Source organism: Cheilinus undulatus, linkage group 4 (genome assembly GCF_018320785.1).
Source record: "Cheilinus undulatus linkage group 4, ASM1832078v1, whole genome shotgun sequence".
NCBI classification, from domain to species: Eukaryota; Metazoa; Chordata; class Actinopteri; order Labriformes; family Labridae; genus Cheilinus; species Cheilinus undulatus.
Window position 1 is genome coordinate 31,633,903 of NC_054868.1, and position 25,455 is coordinate 31,659,357.

The following is a 25,455-nucleotide window of genomic DNA, read 5'->3' on the forward strand; positions in this document are numbered from 1 at the left end:
CTTGGCCTCTTTTTAAGATGAAAGTTAAAAAAACTTGGGGATGGAAACTTGATGTCTTGTGGCAGCAAGGGTGTTGTGTTTGTTTGCGTAATGTGTGTCTTTTGCTGATGAAAGCAGAGAGATATGAATCATGGTGATTGTTATCATATCTGTTTGTTCTTTCTTTGCCTTTTATACGTTTGTGTATGTAGGGGTGAGTGACACACACACCCTGGGGATACCAGCTGCGTTGGCCTGTAGCCTTAACACCATAGTGACATGAGAAGGAAATGCACCATAAATCACACACACTTATGTAGTCACACACACACAAAGCTGCTTTTTAATTAGATATCGACCCGCAGCTGAGGAGGGGAAGCACAATCTGGCTGCGTTGGCTGTGGTGTTTAGATTTTTTTGCGTCTTACTGGACTGGAATCTTCATCATTTTTAACATCATACCATGTGTGAATATGAAGAGATGATGATTACTTATCATTATACAGTTCGCACTTATTTATCAAGGGCTGCACTTGTTATCATTTGTGACATTTTTGACCAACGGCTGGATGTATTGTTTTATTACTGTCATTGTAAATGCAACAGAAAAATGTAATTTTAAAAGGAAATGTTATTCTTCCTTAAAATATAATGCATCTGATTGAATTTACACTCATATATTATTAGTATCATCAGTAATGCATGGCGGCTACAGTAATCTCTTCTAGCCCATAGCAGGCTGAATTTATCAGTTTCACATTCTGTGTTTCACTCTTTCTCCAGCTTTAGCACCAATATTTGTGAATTAGATGCGTATTGCAGTGAGGGTGGTTTACACACAAAGGGGGCTGTTTTAACCTAAATGACTGCAAAGAGGCTTAGTCTCTATGTGCGCTGGTGCATCTTTGCACACAGCTACTTTGACTGGTTGATGAGGGAGAACAAAGCATGTGTTTTATTTCCTCCCAGATGTGTTATACTTGTGCTGAGGGTTGAATGAGGAAAATGCTTGAAAGTTTGATGACCAGTATTCCTTAACATTTTAAAGGGTTGTATATCTAGTTCAAGTAAACTTTAGCATACCAAAGTTATATACATCATTATTTCCCAGCATTAAAAATGTAACAAAGTAAAAAGTCAGAGTAGCTAGTAACTTTAAATTTAAAGAATTTAAAGGGTCTTTTTAGGATTTTAAGGGTAACTGATGATATGCTGAAAAACAATAGGATATGATACTACATGACACAAGATGAGACAAAACAAGATGAGATGAGATGAGACAGTACGATAAGATACAATAGTGGGATAAAAATGATTTGAGATGATAATATATAATGCAATACAATCTGAGACAAGACAAGCCAATACAATACCAAACCATACAATACATTTTATTGCAATTACACTCATCTGTCAGTTTCTGCGCCAAATTTAAAGCATTGTAATTGGTCTTTTTAGGATTATTTTAGTATTTTAGGATAACTCACAATACAATATGTGAGAGTGCGATGGGATAGGATTGGATACTAGATGAAATGACATGAAACCATACGAGACGATAAAAGACTGTAGCAGATGTTACAATACGCTTTATTGTATTCAAACTCATATATCACTATCTACAACCAGTTTTAAATGTTAAACATTTTAATGGATTTTCTCAGGATTAATGGGGTTACATAATAGAATCAAATATAATGCGAAGAATACAATTCTATATGATACAGAATGAATCAATATGACAGATACAATTATTGTAATTCCATGTGGTCTGTAATGATACGATCATTCTGAATTGATGGAATTAATTGCATATACTCACCATCATCATGAGCTCTTCGTCTTCTATCCCTTTGTATTGCTGTTACTTCTGTGTTTTAGAAGCACTACTGCAAGGAGTCATGATGTTGGTCATGGGGAGCCAAAATCAACAGGGAAATCTGTTCAGAATACTATTTTTAAAAAGGAAATATCAATCACTGCATCACACAAGTCAGGACAATACATTGTCCTACCAATATTTTGTTGATATTTAGTTTGTACTTTTATTGGGATTAAAAATGCTAAGGGAGTTACAAGTACAGAAGGACGAACATCTGCCAGTAAAAACTCATTATAATATTTATCTCCCAATTTAATGTCAAAGTAAGACACCTGGGCACCTGGATGTGATGAAAACTTTCTCAAACATAATATCAGAATGTTAGCACAGGAGGCCTGGCATTTAGTCTGTTTTAAAAATAAGATCAAATAAACTTAGATTATTATGAAATTATCTTGTTTTCCCCTTTTTTGCTATTTTTTGATAAAGCAAGAAGTTATTTTAATTCTATAATCAGATTGTACCACAGTTATATCCACAGTCATTCTGGCAGATTGTAAAACACAAAAGCAGGAGTGAACAGGGAAGGACTCAGCTGGCACACACAGGGGTCAAAGCAGAGTTCAAAGATCAAGTAATGACTCAGAGAGAGGTCGATGGCCCTTCAGGACTGACACACACCCTGATTCTTTAATGGACACAATGGACTTGATGAATGTAAACACAGCAACTCATTTGTGGTCATCAGACATGTAAAGAGGGGTCTGTCTGCACAAAGAGGGTAGGACAGGTGCAGGAAGAGGTGCACAACAACGGAGGATCAGGCTGAAAACAGAGATATGTGGCAATAAAAAGAAAAAAATAATAAAGGAGAGTCACACACAAGGAACACACTCTTTGAATACATAAGACTCCAAATGCTCTGTAGATTTATTCCACTGGTTACGCCACCAAACTGTTGACTCTTTTCATTACCACTGATGATGAACATTATCATTCCCCCTCATGTCCCCTCTTCCTCCTCTGGAAGAACAGCCAAGATAAATGAGACGTCACTCTCCGCTCTAAAAACTGCACACCTCCTGAGGGACTGTGTCCGTCCTTGTTTGCTTGTGTGAGCGCAGGCTCACATCCAAACTAAAATAATGTTATTGAACTGAGTTAATTACAGGGATGGAGGTCACCCCGCCCAGACACCCTCCTGAAACTTCAGAGGCCATTGTGTCCTAAACCAGGTGTTTGTGAGTGAGGAAGGAAATAACAGAGAGAGCTTCAAGGGCTGTAACCAAGGGTGTGGATATTGATCCATGTATTACCCTGCACTTTTATTATTGAGGGTGTTAGTTCCATCTTCAAGTGATGACTATTTGTACGAAGAATTTGCTTCAGAATTTTGAACAGTATTGCGAAGTGTGTTAACTTATCTACACTTTCTAGTAAAAGGAGAGTGGAGGCCATTCATTGTGTTTCCAGCGGTGCTTTATTGCTTCTGTCAACAATGCCGTAAAACAGTCTGCTGCTGTGACTACAGTGCTGCGCATGCGTGTGCAAACTGTAATGAAACATGCTCATGCCACAAGTATATCTGTCGAATTTTGGTAGTGTAGTTGACTGTTTGATGGTGTTGTCAACTAAAATGTTAGGTAATCAGCTCCAGGCTATGTAATTATTAAGTCCTTATTAATTGCAGAGAAAATGTCAGACGCCCACAGTGATAATGCGGCATCTGTCAGAAGAGACGTGACTTCTTTTGTCAGTGCAGGTAATGTTCTTTTTATTCAGCTTCATCCATCATCAAAGTCACACAGTTAAATTAAAAAAATAACCACATTGCAAACATTACAGATGAGGCAACATTGCAATAATAAAACAGAAAAAATATCTGAGGTCTATTCCAGGATTAAAATATATGTAGACCTGTCTTAGAACTAAGTTGTTACATGATGGTGGCCTGTTTTAGCTTTATTAGCTTAAGCTACAGCTAACATAGCTGCACTAGCTACTTCATCAACATAACTACCTTAGCCAATATAGCTACGTTAGCTTTACCTAGAGCTACAAAGCTAAAACAAGCAACTGTCTACATATCTACTTCTTAAATGGATTTAACTTTTGCAAATGTAGCATAATCTAATGTAGCTAACATTCCTTTGTTTGCTTTAGATTTTACTATGTAGTTTACTAACAAATGTGGCTTTGTTATCTTTAGGCTTAGCTACATTAGCTGTGTTAGAAAATTTTCACAGAGGATGTAGATTTGAATCTTGGTAGATGCAGACAGGCAAAGAGGAGAAACTGAGGGCAGGTTGCACACTAATTAATCTCAGATTATGTTGATCTTTCAAATGGATAAAAGAATAAAAAACAAGGGCTAAGGGTTTTTCAGAAGTGTTCTTATCAAATTTCCAAAGGTCCTATGAATGGTTGTTTGATGAAATCAGTGCACAGTTAATCAACAGACTTTTTTAAATCTTTTTTTTCCCTTCTGATCAGTTGATCAAAATCATCTGAATTTTTTGACAGTAATTTTATTTCAATTTTTTCTTGCATTTCACTCTGTGAGTGTGCTGTCGTACTCTAGAGCTTCCATATTTGGGACTAAGAGACAGTAAGTAAAGTATTTTGCTTAAGTATTTGGCTGAAATCATTAAGTGAGTGACTGTAGAGGAACATAGTTGTTTTTTGGTGTATTATTTTTGTACTGTTTGTGGCTCTGAAAGAAGTAAGCATGAGTGACCTTGAAAGGAGTGAGTGTGGAGAAAGATAAGAGTAATAAGGAAACAAAAGCCACTACAGAGAAATAAGACAACAAATCAATTTTTAATTTCAGAGTTATTTAGATAAGTTCACACACCAGACACAGCCACACATAAAACTAAGAAGAGATTCATATTTAATGCCATTTGCAGTTCTTTAAATGTCACTTTAAGTGTTATTAGGGGTGTAACCGTTCACAGAGGTCAGAGTTTGAATAACGGGGTCATGGTACAGTGCAGGTTTTATTCAACAGAAAAAGTCATTGTGAACTAACATGCAAGTTACAGTCTGTTTGATCTGCTGTTCTTAAGAACTTCCTGAGATGGGTCTACAGCCTTTATCTGTGGTGTATTACACATGAAATAAAAAGGAGAGGAAAGCCAAACAAAATGATGCAAGATAAAAAGCAGCGCAGAAATTTATAGCATTTTATGATTTTTAAATGTAAAATATATCAAATATATAACAAGACTAAATAAAATATGTGCCTTTAGGAGAAATGTATCATATTTACGACTTTTGAGTCCCTGAGATTATTATGCACGTCTTCGTGGTTCATGATGATCACACTGAGCTGATGGAAGTCTGTAGTCTCGCTGAGATGAGTGGCACAGGAGGTCTGTCCTATATTAGAGCAAAAGTCAGTGCGTTTACATGCACAGTTAAGTCGAGCAGTGACTACAGCTAGAGTAGGATATATAACACTACGGGCAGAAAAACTCTCCTTTGCACAAGACAAGCTATCTGCTCTGGTTTTAACAAGAACAGTGGCCCAGTTCAGAGTAAACTGCAGTGGTCCTACTGCAACATCCAGGCTAACAGCTAATGCTGGACAATACGGGACAAGCTCTCCACATAGGTGCAGTGCATATATGCAGGGAAATCCTCTCCTTTGATGATAAGCGTGAATTATTGTTTGTTTACTGATCACCAATAGAAGGAGAGAAGGGGAGAGAGAGGGAGAGAGAGAATGTAAAAAGAGCAGCTTGAAGCGCTGTCAGACACACTGCGTCATCAGCTCTAGACGTGCCCTCAAATGGGTAGCTCGGTTGTGGTGGAAAAGCAAATCCCCTGCTATGCTGGGCTGCTGTGCCGAGTCAAGCCGAGCAGCACCATGTAATGAAAAGGCCCATGTATGTATGGCTCTAGTGAAAACAGTGGAGGCAGCCATTACTGACAGCATTCAGTACAAGCAAATATAACTCTATTCTATGGCTTATAAATTAGCATCACTCACTCAAACAGTTACTTACTTACTTACTCACTCAGACACAGACAGAGGCATCCATAGGGCTGACCTTAGCGGTCAGCAAACAAGGAAAGCTGTCACTGTTTATGTAAAGTACGTTAAGTTTATGCAATTTAGAGTTTAATTGCGTTATCTAATTGCAGTTATTTTATTTGTTTTTTTTTTCAAATGCAAAGGTGAATATGTTTTCTCTACAGTACTATTCTCTCTCAGTTTTCATTTTTTCCCACAATAATCCAAAGTAATATCCCAGTTCATGCGTAACATGAAAGCAGATAGTGACAGAATGAGGCTGCTCTACGGATGCAGGCATCAGGGGAATTCAGTTTCTTTTTTTTTGTATCATATTTGGATAGACATGTGATGCATATGTAGTAAACCACATGTTTTAGTCACTTTGTGCTCATATGAATGTTGCATAGTATTTTTTCATGCTTGTGTCAGAGCAGAGAACCTGTCTGTTCTTTTTCCGAACTCCATTCTGTGTCCTCTCCCTTAAATAGCACCATGACTAAAATGTTAGTTTATCCTGAGATTTGTTATTCTATGAACTCCAGCGCCCTCTCTGTGATCTGTCGCCACATTCAGTACATAGTGTGATTATAGTGGCAGATAAGGACAGACAATCTGCAGCAGCCTAAACAACTTATCTTCAGACAAAAGCTCAGGATATTCAGCAACACTGCAAATTAAAAAGCACATGCAAATGCCAAAACAAATGTGACAATGCACTGCAAATAGACAAAACACCAAAAAGCCAAAATGACTGCAAAGTCAAACAATGTGTAAACTCAAAAGCAACTGCATTTTTGAGAAACGCTACAAATACCTAAGTCCTCCCGGTCCATAGAGGTACTCTGTGGAACAGTTTTCTATTGCTGAAAGGTGTCTAGTTTGACATTAGGTTAAAATCACAGCTACAGTAGGAAGCCAGCCTAAATTTTGGGACTGGGTGTAAGACAACTTGGCATGGAGCAACTTGGAGGTAGAGCCCCATCTAACGGCACGGCCCCACTGGATTTGTCCAAATGGCAATCCAACAGAGCCCACCTCTGTTGCTTACATGCCTTTTTTTAATCGAGGCGTCTCTTTATTAAAACTAAACTCCATAAGGTGTATTTACTATACAGTAAAACAACGTTTCATTTTTCGTGGATGGATTTTATATATTGGGAGAGAACAGATGATAACATATCCCTCTTTCTCGCTATCACAGTCTGACTGTTTTCCATTCCCAGTGTCAGAATCCAGGTTCATCTTGCTGTAAATCTCACGCTCTTTCTCTCTCTTGCTTATTCCACCGCCCAAGAATGCCTCTGCAGACCTGGAGGACTAGATTTAGTTGCTTTACAGCATTTATAATTAGGGTTTTATATTTACCAATGTCATTATTTCCTGATTTCACTGATTTATATGCACCTTTTTTTATTGTAAAGAACACCGGGTGATTCCTGTGCAAAGAGAGGTTGAGTCAAGTGTAGCTGAGAGAGGATCAAGGAAGTGGACGAAGTAGTCTGGTAGTCGTTTTCATGTTTAGGCCCTCAAAATGTTCAGGGCTCACAGGTGTGGCCTCTTGGGTGTGTGGCATATAGGCAACCACCTATACTTGATTGGATTTTGTATATTATATCTTGTATATTTTACCGATATTGAGCTGGATGATATATACTTCCAATATGTACCGCAGATTTATTGGCTGTAAATGGTGCTGAGACAGAGCCGACTGGCAGATTGAAGGAGAAAGCATACCTATATATAGATTCAAATAAAGCAAATATGAATACATGCATTAATGATATTCAAATGAACATGATTTATACTTGACTCGAAAACAGAGTGCAAGTAGTTGAACATAAAAGAAATTGTAATGCTATTTATAAAGATCTTCTCTGCTCTCATGTGCAGTAATTGTGTCCTGTATAATTAGTGGTTTGTGTAGGTTTGTGTAATGATTGAACAAGAGGACAAAATGAACAGTGTCGATAAGAGCAAACATTGCACAAAGGAGACAAAGAGAGAACCAGAGAGAATGATTGAAAGAAAATTTGAAATGTGAGAGAAAAGAGTTTGTTTTTATACTTAAATAATAACCTTTTTGTTCCTTGCAGCCCCTTTTACTCTGCTGCGAGGTCACATTTCCTCTAGGTCTTTTGTCTCTGTGCATTCATTTTTAAACTTTTCACTGCTTTAGAAATACACAGAAAAGCTTGATTGGATCTTTTGTGCGTGTTATGAATGAGTACCAAAGGGCCAAGGAGAGCCATTCTCATTTGTAGCAACAGAATATGCACTTATTTACTAAATTAACAGTGTGTGATTAAACAGGAAGAGCAAGCCTCTTTAAATGAAGGCCTTTTTTTCTGAAAACATACAATATTAAGTAACAGGAAGCAAAGATGCCTCTATTACATTCATAATGGATGTTTTCTGTGTACAGATGGTGCAGATTTTACAGAAAACTTTTGGAATCATCCAGTTCATCACAGTGTCTGTCCATGTGATCCTCAGAGACAAAATCCTCGGAACTGCTGTGCAAGAGCTCACAATCAAGATTGAAATGTTAGAATTTTTTTTTTAAAAACTGTTTAATTTATGTCTAAAGTACACATATAAGTAGCCAGTTATATTAGCATATAAATAAGCCCATTTACTGTAACGCAGGCCAATCAATAATCTCTGACAAACATTTTCTTGATGCAGTTTTTTGAGTAGCTGTTATGGAGCTTTTGATCATATTGTATGGTCTGATTGTAGAGAAGGACCTGAGAGAATAATCACCAATCATAAGGTTTATTTTTTTAATTTTACAGCTAAATTGTCTTACACTTCTCTGTGTTGTTTTCAGCAGTAGTCAGCTTTCTTGGCACACAGCTCGGATACATCCACTGTGCTCTGCTTTTTCATTACCAATCTGCAGATTTATAATCAACAAAGCAGTGGTAATTTCGTCAACTAAAATTATGACAATTAATGTTCATCGAAACACTTTTTTCCATGACATAAACTAGACTAAGACTAGCCAAAAATAGATCTTTGATGACAAAAACTGACAATAAGTAAGTTTATTTTTTGCCAAGATGACTGAAAAGAGACTAAAATGTACTTTAGTTTTCATCAGACATTCAAAATCCGTAATGTTTCTCCACTTTTAGATTCACCACCACTGGGTAAATCTGTCAAAATACAATGCATCTGTAGCTCTTCTGCCTCTCAGCTGTAGAAAGCAGGGACCCCAGGTTTTGCAGGGTGCACACTACACACTACCAAGATTTGGTACCAGCTTTTGGGCAAGAGAATAAATGGTTGGACTAAAAGTAAAGACTGAAATATAAGGTCCTTTTATGGACTACAGCTAGACTAAAATTATGAAGGGTTGAAATGACTAAATTGTGACTTAAAATAATATCAGTTCATATCAGTTCAATGATATGAACTGTTACCAGTGTTGTGGAATTGGTGCATCTCTAGTTTTTTGGTCCAGGGGGAAGTTCAATGTCATGACTTAACCAAGAAATCTTTGATGATTGTTCATCTTCTTGGGTGTCTTGCAGCTTTTCTCTTGCATGCAGGATAGTCCAAATATATTTAGCTTTTTTCTTTTTACTAAATGTGTTTTTCTTCATCCCGCAGGGTCTCTGGCTGTGTCTGTTACCGACATGACAGCTCCAGTGGTGGGGTCATCTGGTGGAGTATACGCTCTGGTCTCTGCTCATCTGGCCAATGTCGTTATGGTAGGTTTTTGTATGTATGTGTGTGGGTAGATGATTATCAAATCACTCATTCATCCTGTCACCACAGAGCATTGCCTCACCATCAAAGCAGCCTGTTTTCTGGGGCCCAGCAGGTGCAGTTTATCTTCAGATGCCATACATTCCTCACATCTCCATCAGTATTTGTTTTTTTTCCCAAAAGATCACAAAATGTCTGAGCGTGTATGTTATCCTACCTCTCTGCACTCTGGCATCTATGTCTGCTCTGCTCAATCCCCCTGTCCTGTGGGTCAAAACAGACACATTAAGCTAAAAAATACCTAAGTGAACCTCTATTAAGTTTAATTCAAACATTCTAGGGGTCAGGATGGAGGAGTTTCCCCTCCTCTCAGCTTAGATTATATTATCTAACACATTAAGAACAGACTGAGGGTCAGAGAGTCTCTGGGGCTTTCAAAACTGACGTGAATCGAGACAAGATTGAGAGACTGCATGGCATTCCTTCTCTGAAAGGGGAATTTGAACTTTTAGCGCTGTTTGTTCTGTCTTTATTATGAGAATGATTTTAAATGCTCTATCTTTTCTTTCTATTTCTCTGCAGAATTGGTCAGGAATGAAGTGTCAGTTCAAGTTATTTCGGATGGCCATGGCCCTGGTTTGCAGTAAGTCTCAATAAAAGTTTCCCCCATACTTCACACCTCTGTTTCATCGCTAGAAATAAAGGATACTTTTGTTGTGCTTTTGTTTCACCGTATTAAAATTTAGTCTTACAGCAGAGGCTCCTCGTCAGGTAAACTATTTTATTCTAAACATTAGAATATAAATTCTTTCAGCATATGACAACAAAAAAGTAATGCAGCGGGTCAGAAAGTTTAGTCAATTCTTGTCGGCTAAGGAGCAGATAAATTGGTTGTGTCCAGTATGCCTTAAAAAGGCATCCTTAACAATAATTAAATGCTGCTGAATATAAAGTTTTATATCCCTATATAACAAAGCTTCTGTTTCCCTTGTCTGTTTCAAGTGGTCCCTCTCTGTAAAGGCAAGTAAAGCAGGACTAAAATGTATGGTGAGAAACTCCCCAGTTATGTTTAATTTTAAAAAATTTGGCTGCTGAGTCAGATTTCAATTGTGTCTCAGCCACAAGATGGTGTGTAGGTCTTGACTCATATTGTTCAGAAGGTGTGGATTTGAGCCAGGAATTTCAGATCTTCCAAAAAAAAACAAATTGAAGAACAGAAAAAACATAACAAACAGAAAAGCCTTTGCAAAGTTACTAATGCAGTTTATACGGCCCGACCGAATAAAAAATTCCAGTAACTGATATATCAGCTAACGTTTTTCCCTTTTTTTTAAATTAATAAATGAAAAACAGCAGCTAGTTTGTACTCTCCCTGGCCACTTCATCAGACTAAATGTATTACTTTAAAATGCATCATATTGAGGAGTCTGATATTTTGCCAACCCCACTCACATGCACCAGCAGGTCAAAATATTAGGAACACCTTACAACAACTGCAATATTTATAATCATAGTAATAAACATAAAGAAGAATGAATCATCTCTTTGACAGTGTCAACGTCATTCACAAAGTCATACATTTATTGAAGTAGAGTTCATGGTAGAGATGTTTTTATTGGTGTGCATTGCATTGCATCGATGTTTCTAATGAAGTGGTCAGTGATTGTATTTACAAATGATGAATTTATTGTTATCTGGATGTAATAGGTAAGTGGATAAGCACCGTCCTAAAAGTCACTGGTACAACATGATGAGTCAAACCATGTCACAATCCCTATTACCTGAAACTGCTGTTCTGTCTTTGTAGTTTTAAAGCAGCAGTTCACTCTATAAGGTTTTTTGGTGGGGTTTTGATGCCTTTATTCTGGCAGGATAGGACAGCTGGTAGCATCAAAAACCTGGGAGAGAGGGTGGGGAATAACATGCTGTCTTTATGAGGACAACGGCCTCTGTACAAGGGCTGTGCTGCATAGATGCAACTGCTAGGCTACCATTGCCCCAGAAGATCACTACTTTTAAGGTTTACTTTTTATATAATAGTCCAAGTCTAGTCTGTTGCACATGTGAGAATCAAAACAGTATATGCTGTTGTAATTTCTCTTGTTTACTTTCTCCCTCTCTTAGATCTCTCTGTAATATGATTCCAGTACAAGAGCTGTAGGATTGTTATGGTCAAAGACAAAAATGTCAATATATTTGTCAGTGTGTTAGTGGAAGTCATTCTAAGAGACTACGATATTCACTACTGCAATACAACAATTCCCCAATCTTGTAAAATTATAATTTTCATCATGGGCTAAATGGTCTAATAGTCATTAGAAACAAAAACAACCCACAAAGTTAACTTTTGAACTACATACAAGAGATATTTTTATGTTGAGGGTTAGTTGTTTGGAACTGCATCTGTACTTACGTCTGTTTTTTTTTTTTCTTCCTCTCGCACACAGTGAGCGTGGAGTTTGGTCGGGCGGTGTGGCTACGCTTCTACCCTCCGGCCTTCCCTCCTTGCCCCAATCCCAGCTTTGTAGCTCACCTGGGAGGAGTGGTGGTGGGTCTGACTCTGGGTGTGGTGGTCTTACAAAACTATGAGCAGAGACTCCAGGAGCAGTCTCTGTTTTGGATCTTTTTCTGTGTCTACACCTTATTTGTGCTCTGCGCTGTCTTCTGGAATATTTTTGCATACAGCTTGCTTGATGTGCGACTTCCTCCACCTCCGTGACTCAGTTTTGTTCTGTTGATAGATTCTTGACTGCCTGGCCAGATGAGTTGGCTCAGCCTTATGTTCTGAACCTCACTGCAGGGGTCAGAGCTGTGTGGCTTTCTCCTAATGTGCAGCAAATTATGTGGTCAGAACCTTCTTGGCGCACCTGCATCATCCCTGCTAATGTGTTAGCTAACCTCCACCTGCTCTTTGTCTGGATCTCTGTTGGATGTTTGTCTCAAGAGTAGCGCCCAGTGTGGGACATTTAGTGGCTACAGAGAGACACCTTGGATCTTATACAGTCTTGTCTACATGGCTTAAACTTCTCTGCCTCTTCCTCCTCAATCCAGTGGTGCCTTTGCGTGGAGTCGTCAGCTTGATGAAAGTATTTCTGCACAGTTGCCTCTGTCTTTAACACTGACTGGCAGCAGTGAAACCATGCAGTATAAACCATTTTCAGTCACAGAAGTACCTGAAATCCTGTCATCTACCTGCTTCCTCCATGATCAGTAAATGAATTTAAAAGTCAAGGCTTAGTCAGTGTTTTGTCATCATTACAAGCAGCTCATAAGCATAAGAGAGTAGATTAAGCAGACAGAAGGACAGCTAAACTTCCCTGAGGTCCACAACACAGAGAAAGATCAGAGTATATAAGCTACAGCAGGTTATGATGAATTTACCTTTGAGAGAAAGACTGGGTCACATATTCAGTGTTGCCTTCAGGATCTGGCAATTCCCCAGATTAGGGAGGATTAATATAAACCTTGTGTCTTTGTGTTTTTGTGTGTGTGCAAGGAGTGTGGCAATTGTGTAAACGTGTGTATGATCAGAGAAGAAGCAGAAGTGCCATTCAGACTCTAAGCTTTTTAAAATGATGCCAAAACACCAGGGGAACTGCTCACCCCTTGACAAGAATTGCTTTTGTTTAAGAAAGATGAATCTGATTTTTCGTTGTAAGGATTAATTTGAATGTAATAAAAGACTTCCATGATCATGGTCACTCTTCAGTCAGTCCAGAAATGCAGTCAAACCTCTTGTCATTTTATGCTCCATTAGACCAAATACAGTGATTTCTACAATGTTTGAAAATTTGGTAACACTTTATTTTAGTGGGCCCTAATTACCTGATACCTTGCAAGTAATTTTAGAGTAATAATTATAATTATCTAGTTATTTCTCAAGATTAAGGTTATGCTTAGCTAGTAACACAAGTAGTTACTCAGAAATATAGTAATATTAAGAAAGTATTTACTGAGTAAGAACGTATTAATCATAAAGTAATTCTTTATAATATTGTGGAAATACTCTGTTAAGCATTCTAAATATGTATTCATACTTTTAACAAACACACTATAATACATTACAAGTATATTTATAGTCGTTATTGATACGGGCATTGAATAAGCTATGATTACGTTATGAGACATAAATAGTAATGAGTGTTTATAACTGTTATATTGCATTGTAGGAGCTTTATAACACATTGTTATAATATGTTATAATGCATTACAGAGGTAAGAGGCATAGAAAAGGGTTACCATTAAGCCTTTAATGTAACAGCATAAGGCCAGTTTTTCTAAATCACATCATGGAGGATGGGCTCACTTTATGATGCTGATATTAAGAAGTTACTTACAAATAACTTGTGAGTTGTGAAGAAATGTATTCAGAAATTACTTAAAAACTACCTTAAAATTCTGAAGAGATGTATCAAGAAACCACTGAAAAATTACATGGGAGACTATGGGGAAAGGACTCAATTTGAATAAGTGGGCTAATATGCAGAAATCATCAAAAAATACTTAGGAATTATGGATTTTTTTTTTATTTTTTATTTTTTTTTTAGAAAATTATGAATGAGGGCATTCAGAAATCCCAGGAGTTATGTTCTATTCAAGAGGGACACTATCATCTTTTTCTTCTAGGAGATTACTGGGTAAAATACACCTAATTACAGAGAATTTCCACAATAATATGAGGATTAACTTGATAATTAATAAATTATTACCTAGTAAATACTTCCTTAATATTGCAATATTTTAGAGTTATTACTTGGTTATTCCAAGTTATCACTATGTAATTACCAGCGTATTCATGAGAAATGACTAGATAATTATACTTATTACTTAATGATTACTATGTTATTACTATAAAATTACTAGGTTATTTCTAAGTAATATGGGCTCACTAAAATAAACATTTATTGAAATTTTTGATGATTTGTCTGTGACTTTATTTATTGAACTATGAGGTAATGAGCCAAAAGAAAAATGAAAATATTAACGTATGGAGACATCTGGGGCATTCTGACTAATCCCAAGTATTTTACTCATTACCAAACGCAGATGAGCACACACATGCCTGACCTCAAATACATCCAGGCTGGGGTCATTTTGCTCTTATATCAGTCAAAGTTTGGGCAGAGAAGTAAATCAGTGCTCTCTCGTTTGTCCATCACAACTTGGATTGTTAATTGATTGAACAAGGATAGAAAACGACCCCAGCCTGACGCTGTGAGTCTCTAACTGTACTGTACTTTAATTATGTTGCACTGGTAACTGCTTCGCACAAACATTATTATAATGTAATTATAGACAGATTAATATTTTAACATGCATTGGCTCTGTATTTTTTTTACTCTGTGATATCAGTATGTTGTGTAAATTGGGTTGTCATTTTGTTGTGATGCTAGCTGTACCCTGTATGTACCCTATTTAAAACCTGTTAAAGATGGTCTGGGATTGTATATAATAAGGGCTATGACACAAAGCTGAGTGAGGGGTAAATCGCTGATAATATTTTAACATTGTGCATATTTTGTAGATTTGATATGTACATACTGAAGGACATTAAACAGTTTTATACAGAAAACAAAAATGTAGCATTTGGACTTGTTATTGTTCCCTTACTGTGTATGTTAATGAAGTCTGTATACAGATAACAGGACATTTCATGGGATTTTACAGTGAAGCGAAGGAGAAAAACGTGATAAGTGTGCTTTTAATGTCTGTATAAATAGGCACACGTGTGAATGAACATGTTCAAGCATTTAAATCCAGTTGTCTAGTCAAAAACTACTCTTTAGCCTTTGCCAAACACTGGCATACCCACTTTTTTCAATATTCAGGACAGGAATGACCCCAAATCCTGCAAAGAAAAGTGTCAAAACCAAGTAGATTTGCAGCCTCTAAACTACATTCGTTTCAAACTCTGAACCCACAGCACATGTCAAAGTGATCAATGAAATGTGCAAGCCTAAGAATCAGCCATAATTCATTTGGAGAAGGGACCCCTTAAGCTGTCATCTAACATGTTCTCCGTCTAGCCAGTACAACCATATGGAGAGTAGCAGCTTTGAAGGTGCACAATGAAAAATTCATTAGGCAACCAAGGAAAGCCGCCTCAGTTGTGTCTCCCCTTCATAAATCTCCACTTTCAGCGGTAATCATTCACCTTGCAAGAAAGAGAAGACAAGCGAGGCTGCAGGGAAAGGAAATCTGTCTGAATACATTTGTGGTGCCTCTGCACTTATAAGCCACCTGCTGAGAGGAGGACGTGTTACAATCAGGCCAAATTTTAATATGCGTTTCACATCTTTTAAGGTACTTATAAGAAGGGGGATATAAAGTGACATTTACTAGAAATGATGGTGATACAACTGGATACATTTTGTCATTCTACTTTGTCAGTGTATGTGAGTGTAGTGTATGCGTGTCTGTGTCAGAGGTGGAAAAACTATGCTGGTAAAAATGTACCCAAGTAAAAACAAAAGCACTGGTGTATAAATCTAGTACAAAGCATTTAATTTGAAGTCCCTGAAAGTGAAGTTGAAAATTTGTGTATTAACACACTAGAGATGTTGGAATAAGATTGCTGTAACTTGTAGATCTGTGTGTGACTAAATTTTGGATTTAGACCATTAGAAAGTTGGTCACCTCTTTCCTGGCTTGGTTTAATTTGGGCAGGGTAAATTGCGGGACCCACCACATCACCAGTCCCTATGGGGAATTAACCTGGCCACCTAACACTACAATAATATAAAATCACAGAGCAGTTAATCTAAATATAGTCTGTTGTTAGCTGATGTCACTGCCTTTACTGAAAGCTAACAGCCAGCTAGATGCTATGTTTTTGTCTCTTTCAGATAAATTGTTTAATCCATCAGTTTTAGTGGCCTGCAGGTCATTGAAAGTATTAGAATGGAGAGATTTGTGCCAGACAGTAGTACATCAAATTACTTTTGTTGTCATAACTCATATTCTGATTTGTTTTTCCTACTACCGACTGGAAGAGGCAAATGGAACATCTCCCAAAGTCATATTTACAACTTGTGAACTCATTCTTTCACAGAGCACCCCAACCTCGACGACACAACATGGTGGTACAAAGCATGAAGTGTAGTAAAAGCTGTGATTTTGATCTTTTTCAGAACCTTTGGCTGTTTCTCAGGGCATTTTTAGAAATCGTAGACACAGCACTACCCTGTGGTTGCCTGTAGGGTGTAGTCTTGTAATACATGAAGTACTGTGCAATGTGTTGTTTTAAAGGCTAATCAGCTAGTAACTGGTCAATGTTGCTAAAAACAATGACTGGCTAACACAAGAATGGTATCCACTGTTTTTCCAACTCGTTGTGGTTGTGACAAAAGCTACACAAACAGTCATTCCCAATTCTGAAATCAGACTTCTGGGGTAAATGGAATGCAGCATAACTCCTGACTTCTGTCTCCCTGCTCTGGCACAGAGCCAGGCAGCTGTGCTCTGATACAGGTCTATTAAAGGTCAAGGAGAAGGCTAAATGCTGGAGAGCTCATCTAGTTTTGACTTGAACCAGATGCAGCAGGAACAAACATCTTACCTGCTGAAGGTGTGTTTTAATCCATATTTCACCTGTCTTTAGTCCTGGATAATTAAAAGAAGCAGAATATGGATGTCTGTCTACAAACAAAAACAGTTCAATTCCTCCTGTCTGTTAGTAACAAGTATCTGTTGATAGACAAGAACTATTCCTGCCAAGTCTGTCAAAATGAAAACCTCCAACGCTAATCATCATTGAAGCCTTTTATCTTGAAGAGCAACATGGGGACTTCAGCTCTAAAAGTTCTGTTATGATAAATGTCTGGTGGCTTAAAAAAGAGAGTTGTAACATTGCACCCGAGCAGACTGATGATTCCTCCATTAATGTTGTAGTATTTCTTTTTATTTGAGAGGATTGTATTTCTCATGAGTGGCCGTGGCTTTGGCACATTCAACTGTCACACTCACACCATCCTAGAGCAGATTGCACTTCCTCATTTTTCATGATTTTGAAGCTTAAATTTTATAAACGTAGAGATGTTTTTCATGACTGAACTTTTGCCTGGTAGTTCATAGCACAGTTGCCTTTCATTCAACAAACATAAATACAGATTCTTTATCACTTTACAGGGACTTCAAAGTTTATACTACTGAGTACTGAGTAGCTGCTAGGGCTGAATGATTTGGGAAAATAATCCAATCGTGTTTTTTTCTCCATGTTTTAAAGTTCTTCATCACAGGTATTTTTCAACTAACACAAGCAATATATCATTTTATATTACAACCAGCACAATATTAGATGGATTAAACAGAAACTGCTCTTTCCTAATGAGCCCGTATGTAAAGTTGCCATAACATGATGCATGAATCATTATGAATATCATATCTTTATTTATCTACTTTGATCAAGGTAGTGTATTGACTGATTTGTTCAATCTAAAACCTCGTAGTAATCACCATGAAAACTAGGGGAGAACAGTTTTGAAAAAATATCTGAGATTATTCCGACTCATATTGCAGATGCAATGTGAGTCAGAGTAAAATACAGTAAAGTACTGATTTCAAAATTAAATCAAAAAGTATAAGTACACAAAAAAACGACTCAAATATGAATGAAGGAAACTAGTTACTTTCCACCCTGGTCTGTATCAGCGTGTTAGATATACTCAGTCTATAGTTGTTTTTCTATTAGTTGAAATATTTAATGATAAAATCAATACTTGGGAAATGTAGAACATCTGTTGCCCTAAAGTGAACGTGTAAAAAGCAAGCCGACATCTTTGATTGTAATCATATGTCAGTAAAGTTATTGCCCCTTTGGGCATTTACAGTGATTTATCATTGGTAGAAAATTATTCATTGATTGTGTGGGATGTATATCTCTAAACTTGATTAGCAGACTATGCCCCAAACCAAATGGCCAAACGACGATTTAATGTTGGTGAAAATCCAATTTTTTACGCAAAACCACGGTATTATTTATCATTGACAGCAGCGAGGGATAATGTTTATATTCCTGTAACGATGTCACCATCAAGCGGACACTGGCGACATAACAGGGTTTATGCTGTCGAAGCTAACCCGGTCTTTAGAGGATTGAATCTATGTTTATTCATTTTGAACCTTTCTTTCTACAGTCCATACTTTGAACCAACTTCTCTCTGCTATTTTTAAATGCAACAAATAAAAGTATTATGTTTTACTCTCAGCCGAGTGAACGCTGATTGAACTTCTTACATTTACTTCATGGTATTCTTAATCTGCGCAGCTCATAGTTATGCAATAACTAAACGGCTCGCCTATAAAATGTTTTAAAATACTAAACCTAAACCTGAAGTAGAAGCATAGTATTATATCTCTTAAGGGAAATTCCGCGTACAACTCGCATAGGGACTCTCATTATTTTTCAGAGGATTTATTATAAACACGGGGCCCTAAACCACGGGGCGTTTCTATGTTGTGACGTAGATCTCCTGTAGTCGCGAGACTGCTGCGGTGCCCCCTACTACTTCCTCCTCCAGCTAAGCGCCATTTTCGGCGTTGTCACGGGACAGAAGCATGCCGTTGTCAAACAGATAATAAGACTGGTATTTAACGCGTAAGACATTCTTTTCAGTATTCATTAAAAATGGGAAGAAAAAAGAAGAAGCAGATGAAGCCATGGTGCTGGTATCCTTTTAACTGGTCGGAAAAATACTGATCTGGAGTCTCTGAATGCTACATGCTAGCTCGACAAAAGGAAGGCCTGTACCGACTTCACCGTGGATTCTCGGGTTGTTAGCTAACGCTGGCTTTGGTTAGCTGATCATAGTAAATATGTTCTAAATGGATTGAATTAAGCCTTCACTTGTATTATGTAAATAGTTTACGCCTAGCCCATGCCCCTTTGAATATACTGTGTTGAGACAGACGTACTTACACATACAATTGGAGGAAGCTAACCTCGTTACCTCCCTTGCTAGCTATTTTGTGTTAGCATGCACGGACGATTTAGGCTATCATAAATTATTCAAGCTTAATGCACGCTGTCTTGTCGTGGTGTAAAGGTTATATTTAATATAGGTTGTTACTGGAAGTTGAGCACTAATGTTTTAATGACACAGTAACGTCATTTTTAGGGTTAGTTGAGCGGTAGTATTCAATGATGTATTTTGTTGCTTTTGCAGTTTTGCTTGTGTTTCCGGTTTCCTTAACTTGTTTTTCAAGGTATTGTAATCGGGACTTTGACGATGAAAAGATCCTCATTCAGCATCAGAAGGCAAAGCATTTTAAATGCCACATTTGTCATAAGAAGTTGTATACAGGCCCAGGATTGGCTATTCATTGCATGCAGGTGGGTTCCTTCTCTTAGATTTATATCCCAGATTAGTGTGTACGTTTTAGTGTCACAGTATTATTGAATTCCTGCCACATTTTGACCAACACATGGCTGTCAGATCTTACCTTGCCTTTAGTCGGAGGGAGAATCTTGTACCTCACTGCTCACTATAATTGTTTTTCAGGTGCATAAGGAGACGATAGACAGCGTACCAAATGCAATCCCTGGAAGAACAGATATTGAGCTGGAAATCTATGGTATGGAGGGTATCCCAGAGAAAGACATGCAGGAAAGAAGACGGACACTAGAACAGAAATCCCAAGGTCTGTCCACTTACATATACGTCTTGCCAATTCTACACAACTCTGTCATTGTCTTATTGGTGTAAATATTAGGTTGAAATATTTTTCCTGGGACCTCATTTTTGTTGTTATTAAAAGTTAATGGGGACTCCTGGTATTGAGTATCATGATTGTTTAGTTAAAGCCATGAAAGAGAGTGCACTGTGTTAAAGTGCGGTTTGACTTAAGCTTTAAATGAGAGCTGTCTCGCAGACATTACTTGCATGTATTTTTCTTTTTAATCTACCTGATTACTTTAGACTACCACTAAAGCCTTTATGATGAACATTATATTCCAGAGAGTCAAAAGAAGAAGAACAACCAGGATGACTCTGATGAGGATGATGACGACGATGATGAAGCAGGACCATCGGCTCAGCAGGCAGCTGCTGTTCAGCCCCAGGCAGGCTATGCTGCTCCCATGGCCCAGCTTGGGATGCCTCCTGTGACTGGCGCACCTGGGATGCACCCTGGAGGATATCAAGGCAAGGCCCTTATGGTGAAATTGCAGAGTGTTGGAAGTAAATATATTTAAGTTGACGAAATGTGAAGTACAGTCTCCTAAATTCAGTAAAAGTTGAGCTGCAATAATTCATGGTTCTGTGTTTTTCTTGTACATCTTGTCTGTGTGGAGGGAATGTTTAGGTTTTAAACAAAATTCTGCTTTGGTTCATTGCTTTAGGATTGCCTCCAATTATGCCGGGTGTTCCTCCCATGATGCATGGCATGCCTCCTGCAATGCATGGAATGCCCCCAGGGTAAGAGTTATGAACTTTGTGTTTTATTTTATAATATGCCGTTAGTTTGATTCTATATTCATCTGCATTAGAGATCCTTTCCTTTTGGGATTTTCATTCTCTGAAATTCTACTGTAGTCTAGCTGTGCCATTTGCTGATTTGTCTTATTACCTTTGGCAGTATGATGCCAATGGGTGGAATGATGCCCCCTATGATGCCAGGGATGCCTGGTATACCTCCTGGTGAGTTGTGCTTGTATTTTGGCTACAAAAGATATTTAAAATATATCCAGATTTTTTTTTGTAAAGGTCCAGTTATAATTATAGTGTAATTCATAGATTGTGGCTTCTACACATTTTTTATTCTTTGTATACTCTCAGTGTTATGGTTGATTATTTATTTAAACTTTGTGGTTGATTATAATTATCTAGGAATGCCACCTCATATGGCTCCAAGACCAGGGATGCCCCACATGGCTCCAACCCCTGCAGCAGGAGCACTACCCAGTCGACCGACAGCACCAGCAGCCCAGCCTGCAGTTACCAAACCTCTCTTTCCCAGTGCAGCACAGGTACGCAGCTTACTGCCCTCTTAAACATACACTCCTGTACACACAGAGACTTCTCAGTGGATTCAGATGCTCCTGTTATGTATCCATCTTGAATGGTTTTACTGTCACAGCATTGGGGTATATACACATTTAATTTCACAACATTTCTGTGTTTCTTAATTTCCTGTCTTTCTCACTCTTATTTCATTCTCTTCCGTCACTGTATTGTACTGTTTTTTTTTCCTAACTGAATTTGGCTAGATTATGTGGACATGTTCAATGCCAATGCTGTGATCTCCTTTCCACCATGCTGCAGATGGGCTCTGGTGTTCATAGCAGCACAGCAACCGTCTCCTCTCCATCTGCAGACCTTCAGTCTGTCTCTTCCCAGCCTCCCTTTCCTAACACGCCACAAGTATGCTCACAGACAGGACTTTGACTTGGGCTGTGGCAGCTGCATGTCGCTTATCTTTAACCTCTACCTCTTAATTCCTAAATGGGCTGAATACTAACTACATTTGCCTTGTAAGCCTGTCGGTGTATCAAACTGAGCACATTGGTGATGATGTCAGTGTCAAAGGATGATTTTCCTTGATGATAACTGACACTCTCTTCTCTGTGAGCTTTATTTTACTGTGCATGTGCTGTAATTATTACACAGTGAGGCACACAAAGTGGTTTATGTGGCTATTCTGCATCTTTTGCCCTCCTAACCTCTGAAGCATGAATTCTGCAATAACTCCTCATGCTTTGAAATGACTTTTTTTCGTTGCATAACATAACGATGAAACCTAACACACATTATACTCCTCAGTATCTGAGTTTTGCTCAATGAATAATCAATACACTATTCTGAATTCAAAGGATTTAAGTCATTTCAAGCAAAACTGCACCCAAGTCCAGAGTAGTATATATTGTCAGTGTAAAATGCAGTCCTTTTGTATCTGTTATAAAGGGCTTGCCTGATTTATCGGTTAATGGCCGTACAAGTCAAACTGATAGCAAGTGTGATCCTTTTTTATTGTGCTATTTTTAGTCATGTTATCTTTTATAAAATGCTAAATCTAGTGTTTACTTTAGACAGTCCTTTTTAAATGGATGTTTGGGGTGTGTAATTAAAAGAACTTCACATAATCCAAGCTAACATCTATGGTAAGGATGTAATCAGTCGTCTCTTTCTGACTGTTTCCTTTCTTTACCTTTAAAAGTAAGGAAGCGACCGTTTAAGTTGTTGCCTGTCAGTTACCTGTATCTTGTCTTTGAACAGGCCCAGCAGAGCACTTCAGGAGCTGCAGCTTCAAACTCCCACAGTACATCGGCCTCCATCGAGCCTCCCAAAGCAACATTCCCTGCTTACACCCAACCCTCTGTCTCTTCTTCCTCTTCCACTTCTTCTTCTTCTAACCCCTCTAGCAGCACTGTGGCCAAACCCCCTGCCACAGTGGCCACTAAGCCCGCCACCCTTACCACCACGAGTGCAACTAGTAAGTTGATCCACCCTGATGAGGATATCTCACTGGTAAGTCGCTTGAGCTTTTTATTTTGCCTTTTTCACAGTAAGTAATGGCTGATATATACCATAGCAATTTTGAGATAGTTAAGGGATTATTTTGACTTTTATTCTGGTAATAAAGGGCGATATCAATCTTGTTACAGCAGAGAATATTTGCTTCTGAAACATTTGGTGCCTATCCGTCCTCTTTATTAGCTTCTCTTCATTGATTATGTTGAAGGGTGATTTTTAACTTGGAATTTCCTCAGTGTAACATCAGGGCTTTCAAGCACTGGTACCCAATTCCTAGTCATTTTTTTGAGTGTCTGCGTAGAATCAAAGCATTTATTTAGCCTAAAAGTTTGTTTTTTTGTGCTGTCCCTTTCAACAGGAGGAGATGAAAGCACAGTTGCCTCGTTACCAGCGTCTCATACCTCGGCCCGGTCAGGCCCATGCGGCTGCTCCCTCTGTGGCAGCTGTGGGCAGCATAATGCCGCCACAGCAAGGCTTGCCACCACAGCAGCCCGGCATGAGGCATCCCATGCATGGTGAGAAAAGTCTGAATTAAACTATAGGGAATTATTTTACAGGATTTTTTTATGACTTTAAATATTACTACGGGCTTATGGTCACATTTTTGTTGTTTTCAGTGTACCGAAAGTGTAGTGGTTTTTCTTTAGAGCCTTTCGGGAGTAGGGATGAGGCTGTTATGCAGTGAACCGGTGTTTGAATTGCTTCGGTAAATTAATCTTAAAGGTGTTCAACACTGTCTGTTTCTGATCACAAACTGGCAAACACAGAAGCAGAAAATTTTCAGCAAAACACACCAGCACACAACACAAGCTATGGTGGTTTAGCAGCACAGCAGCCTATTAGCAGCATGGCTTCTTAGGCTATGATACGTTAGCTTTTCTATGGCAGTGGGACAGAACAGCAAAATTTTGTATTAACTGAGTAAGCAAGTAGAATCAGCAGCATGGGGGCATTATGGGCACAGCAACAATGACAACAATTCAAGATGACCCTGCCCTTGTCTGCAAATTTGGATGGGTAAAATATCAGTGTCAAACACCAGCCAGCGCTTCATGCTTGAGTACACTCGCCTCTAATTGAGGGATATTTTATCAGCGAAAAGTTACTAAATGAGACATGAAGGTGGTTAGGAATTAAATGTTGCTTACAATCAGTAGTGTCCTTGTTACTGTTTGGTGTTTAGTATGACATAAAAAACAGCAGTAAAGCTTTATGTAGTCATTGTGAGACTCATCAGTCCTCTGCAGGACATCAGACAGTGAACATGATCCTTGCTTTCACAGATTTTAATGTGTGTGTGTGAGTGAGGTAAACAAATATTGAAGGTAAATAAACAAGGTGTGAAATACTAGTGTGGATCGGTTATCAATAAAACTGGATGGAAGAAAATCTTGTTTTAATTTTGTTGCAATCAATAATCAATGAATAAATACTGCATATTTATCGGGATATTTACTGTTCATCTCTCCAACTTTGACCTGATTGATGTAGTGACCATGAACTAATTTTTAAACCTGTGTCTGTTCAGTATTTCTCTTTTATTACTTGATTGAAGACAGATGTAAGCATTATTATAAAATAATACTCGAAAAAGAAATCTTTATCACAGTTTTCTCCCCCTTTTTCTCTCTTTCTCTTTAGGTCAGTATGGCGCTCCTCCTCAGGGCATGCCAGGCTACATGCCTGGAGGGATGCCTCCTTATGGGCAGGGCCCCCCTATGGTCCCCCCTTACCAGGGAGGCCCTCCCATGGGCATGAGGCCACCCGTCATGTCTCCGGCTGGACGCTACTGAAGCAGCAAAGCAGCCACCACATTAGGTTTGAGGTTCACACCTTTCTCTCATCCTTGTGCTTTTTCAAACCTAGCTGCAAGCAAAGAGCAGTAAAACCAGTGGTGGTGAAGACAAATATTATTTGCTAGAAAACGTGGACATTTAATGTAACTTCTTTATTGGAAACACACCACACAAGTTCCTGAAAGCTATTCTGTTGTTATTTGATTTCATGTGAGGATATATTCTTTTTCCCATAGGTTTCACTCAGGTTATAGAAGTGAAGTGTGTTAAAATGATTCATATTTCTTTTGAAGCTGCTGGAGTTACATGAACGTACCAACCGCTTACAAAGGCAAGTTTCTCTTGTGAACATTTGATTAATTTTATTTTGTTTATTTTCTTTGTAGTGTAATTGAGGCCCTCACAGCACACTTAGCTGCTGTTGGACTTGCGTCCCCAACCTTGGTTGGTGAGGGTCTCATTGATGAATATGATTCCAACTTAGTAGTGTTACAAATTTATGCTTCATCAGTCTCTAGCTTTATTCTTATTTCAGGTTTGTTTTTAATATTTCCTGCTTAAAGGGTACCTGTATGCATCCTTTGTAATGTTTTATGAATCTGTTGTAATAAAATTCATCTTGAAATCCAATGCTGGTTTGTCCTGAAGTACGTG

At 38.2% G+C, this 25,455-nt stretch overlaps 2 protein-coding genes across 8 annotated transcripts in view; both read left to right on the forward strand.

The window, feature by feature from the left end:
- The window catches only part of rhbdl3 (rhomboid, veinlet-like 3 (Drosophila)), an 89,438-nt gene extending 74,361 nt beyond the window's left edge, over nt 1-15,077 (forward strand). For all 6 annotated transcript variants that reach the window (XM_041786163.1, XM_041786162.1, XM_041786166.1 and 3 more), the window contains 3 exons: nt 9,438-9,538; nt 10,119-10,179; nt 11,984-15,077. In XM_041786163.1, coding sequence (XP_041642097.1) covers nt 9,438-9,538; nt 10,119-10,179; nt 11,984-12,255 — 434 coding nt within the window. In that variant the 3' untranslated portion in view covers nt 12,256-15,077. The remainder of the gene's footprint in view (nt 1-9,437; nt 9,539-10,118; nt 10,180-11,983) is intronic.
- A 3,949-nt stretch (nt 15,078-19,026) lies between these two features.
- znf207b (zinc finger protein 207, b) lies at nt 19,027-25,431 on the forward strand. Of its 2 annotated transcripts, XM_041784672.1 has the most exons (12): nt 19,027-19,202; nt 19,740-19,866; nt 20,036-20,174; nt 20,492-20,677; nt 20,875-20,950; nt 21,111-21,172; nt 21,362-21,501; nt 21,797-21,895; nt 22,748-22,999; nt 23,364-23,520; nt 24,647-24,823; nt 25,095-25,431. In XM_041784672.1, exons 1-11 carry the CDS (start codon nt 19,162-19,164, stop codon nt 24,796-24,798), a joined length of 1,431 nt encoding a protein of 476 aa, XP_041640606.1. In that variant the 5' UTR covers nt 19,027-19,161; the 3' UTR covers nt 24,799-24,823; nt 25,095-25,431. The 2 variants fall into 2 exon arrangements, with proteins under 2 accessions (XP_041640606.1, XP_041640607.1); XM_041784673.1 differs by lacking the exons at nt 21,797-21,895; nt 25,095-25,431 and having other exon boundaries at nt 19,028-19,202; nt 24,647-24,937.
- The last annotated feature ends 24 nt before the right edge of the window (nt 25,432-25,455 follow it).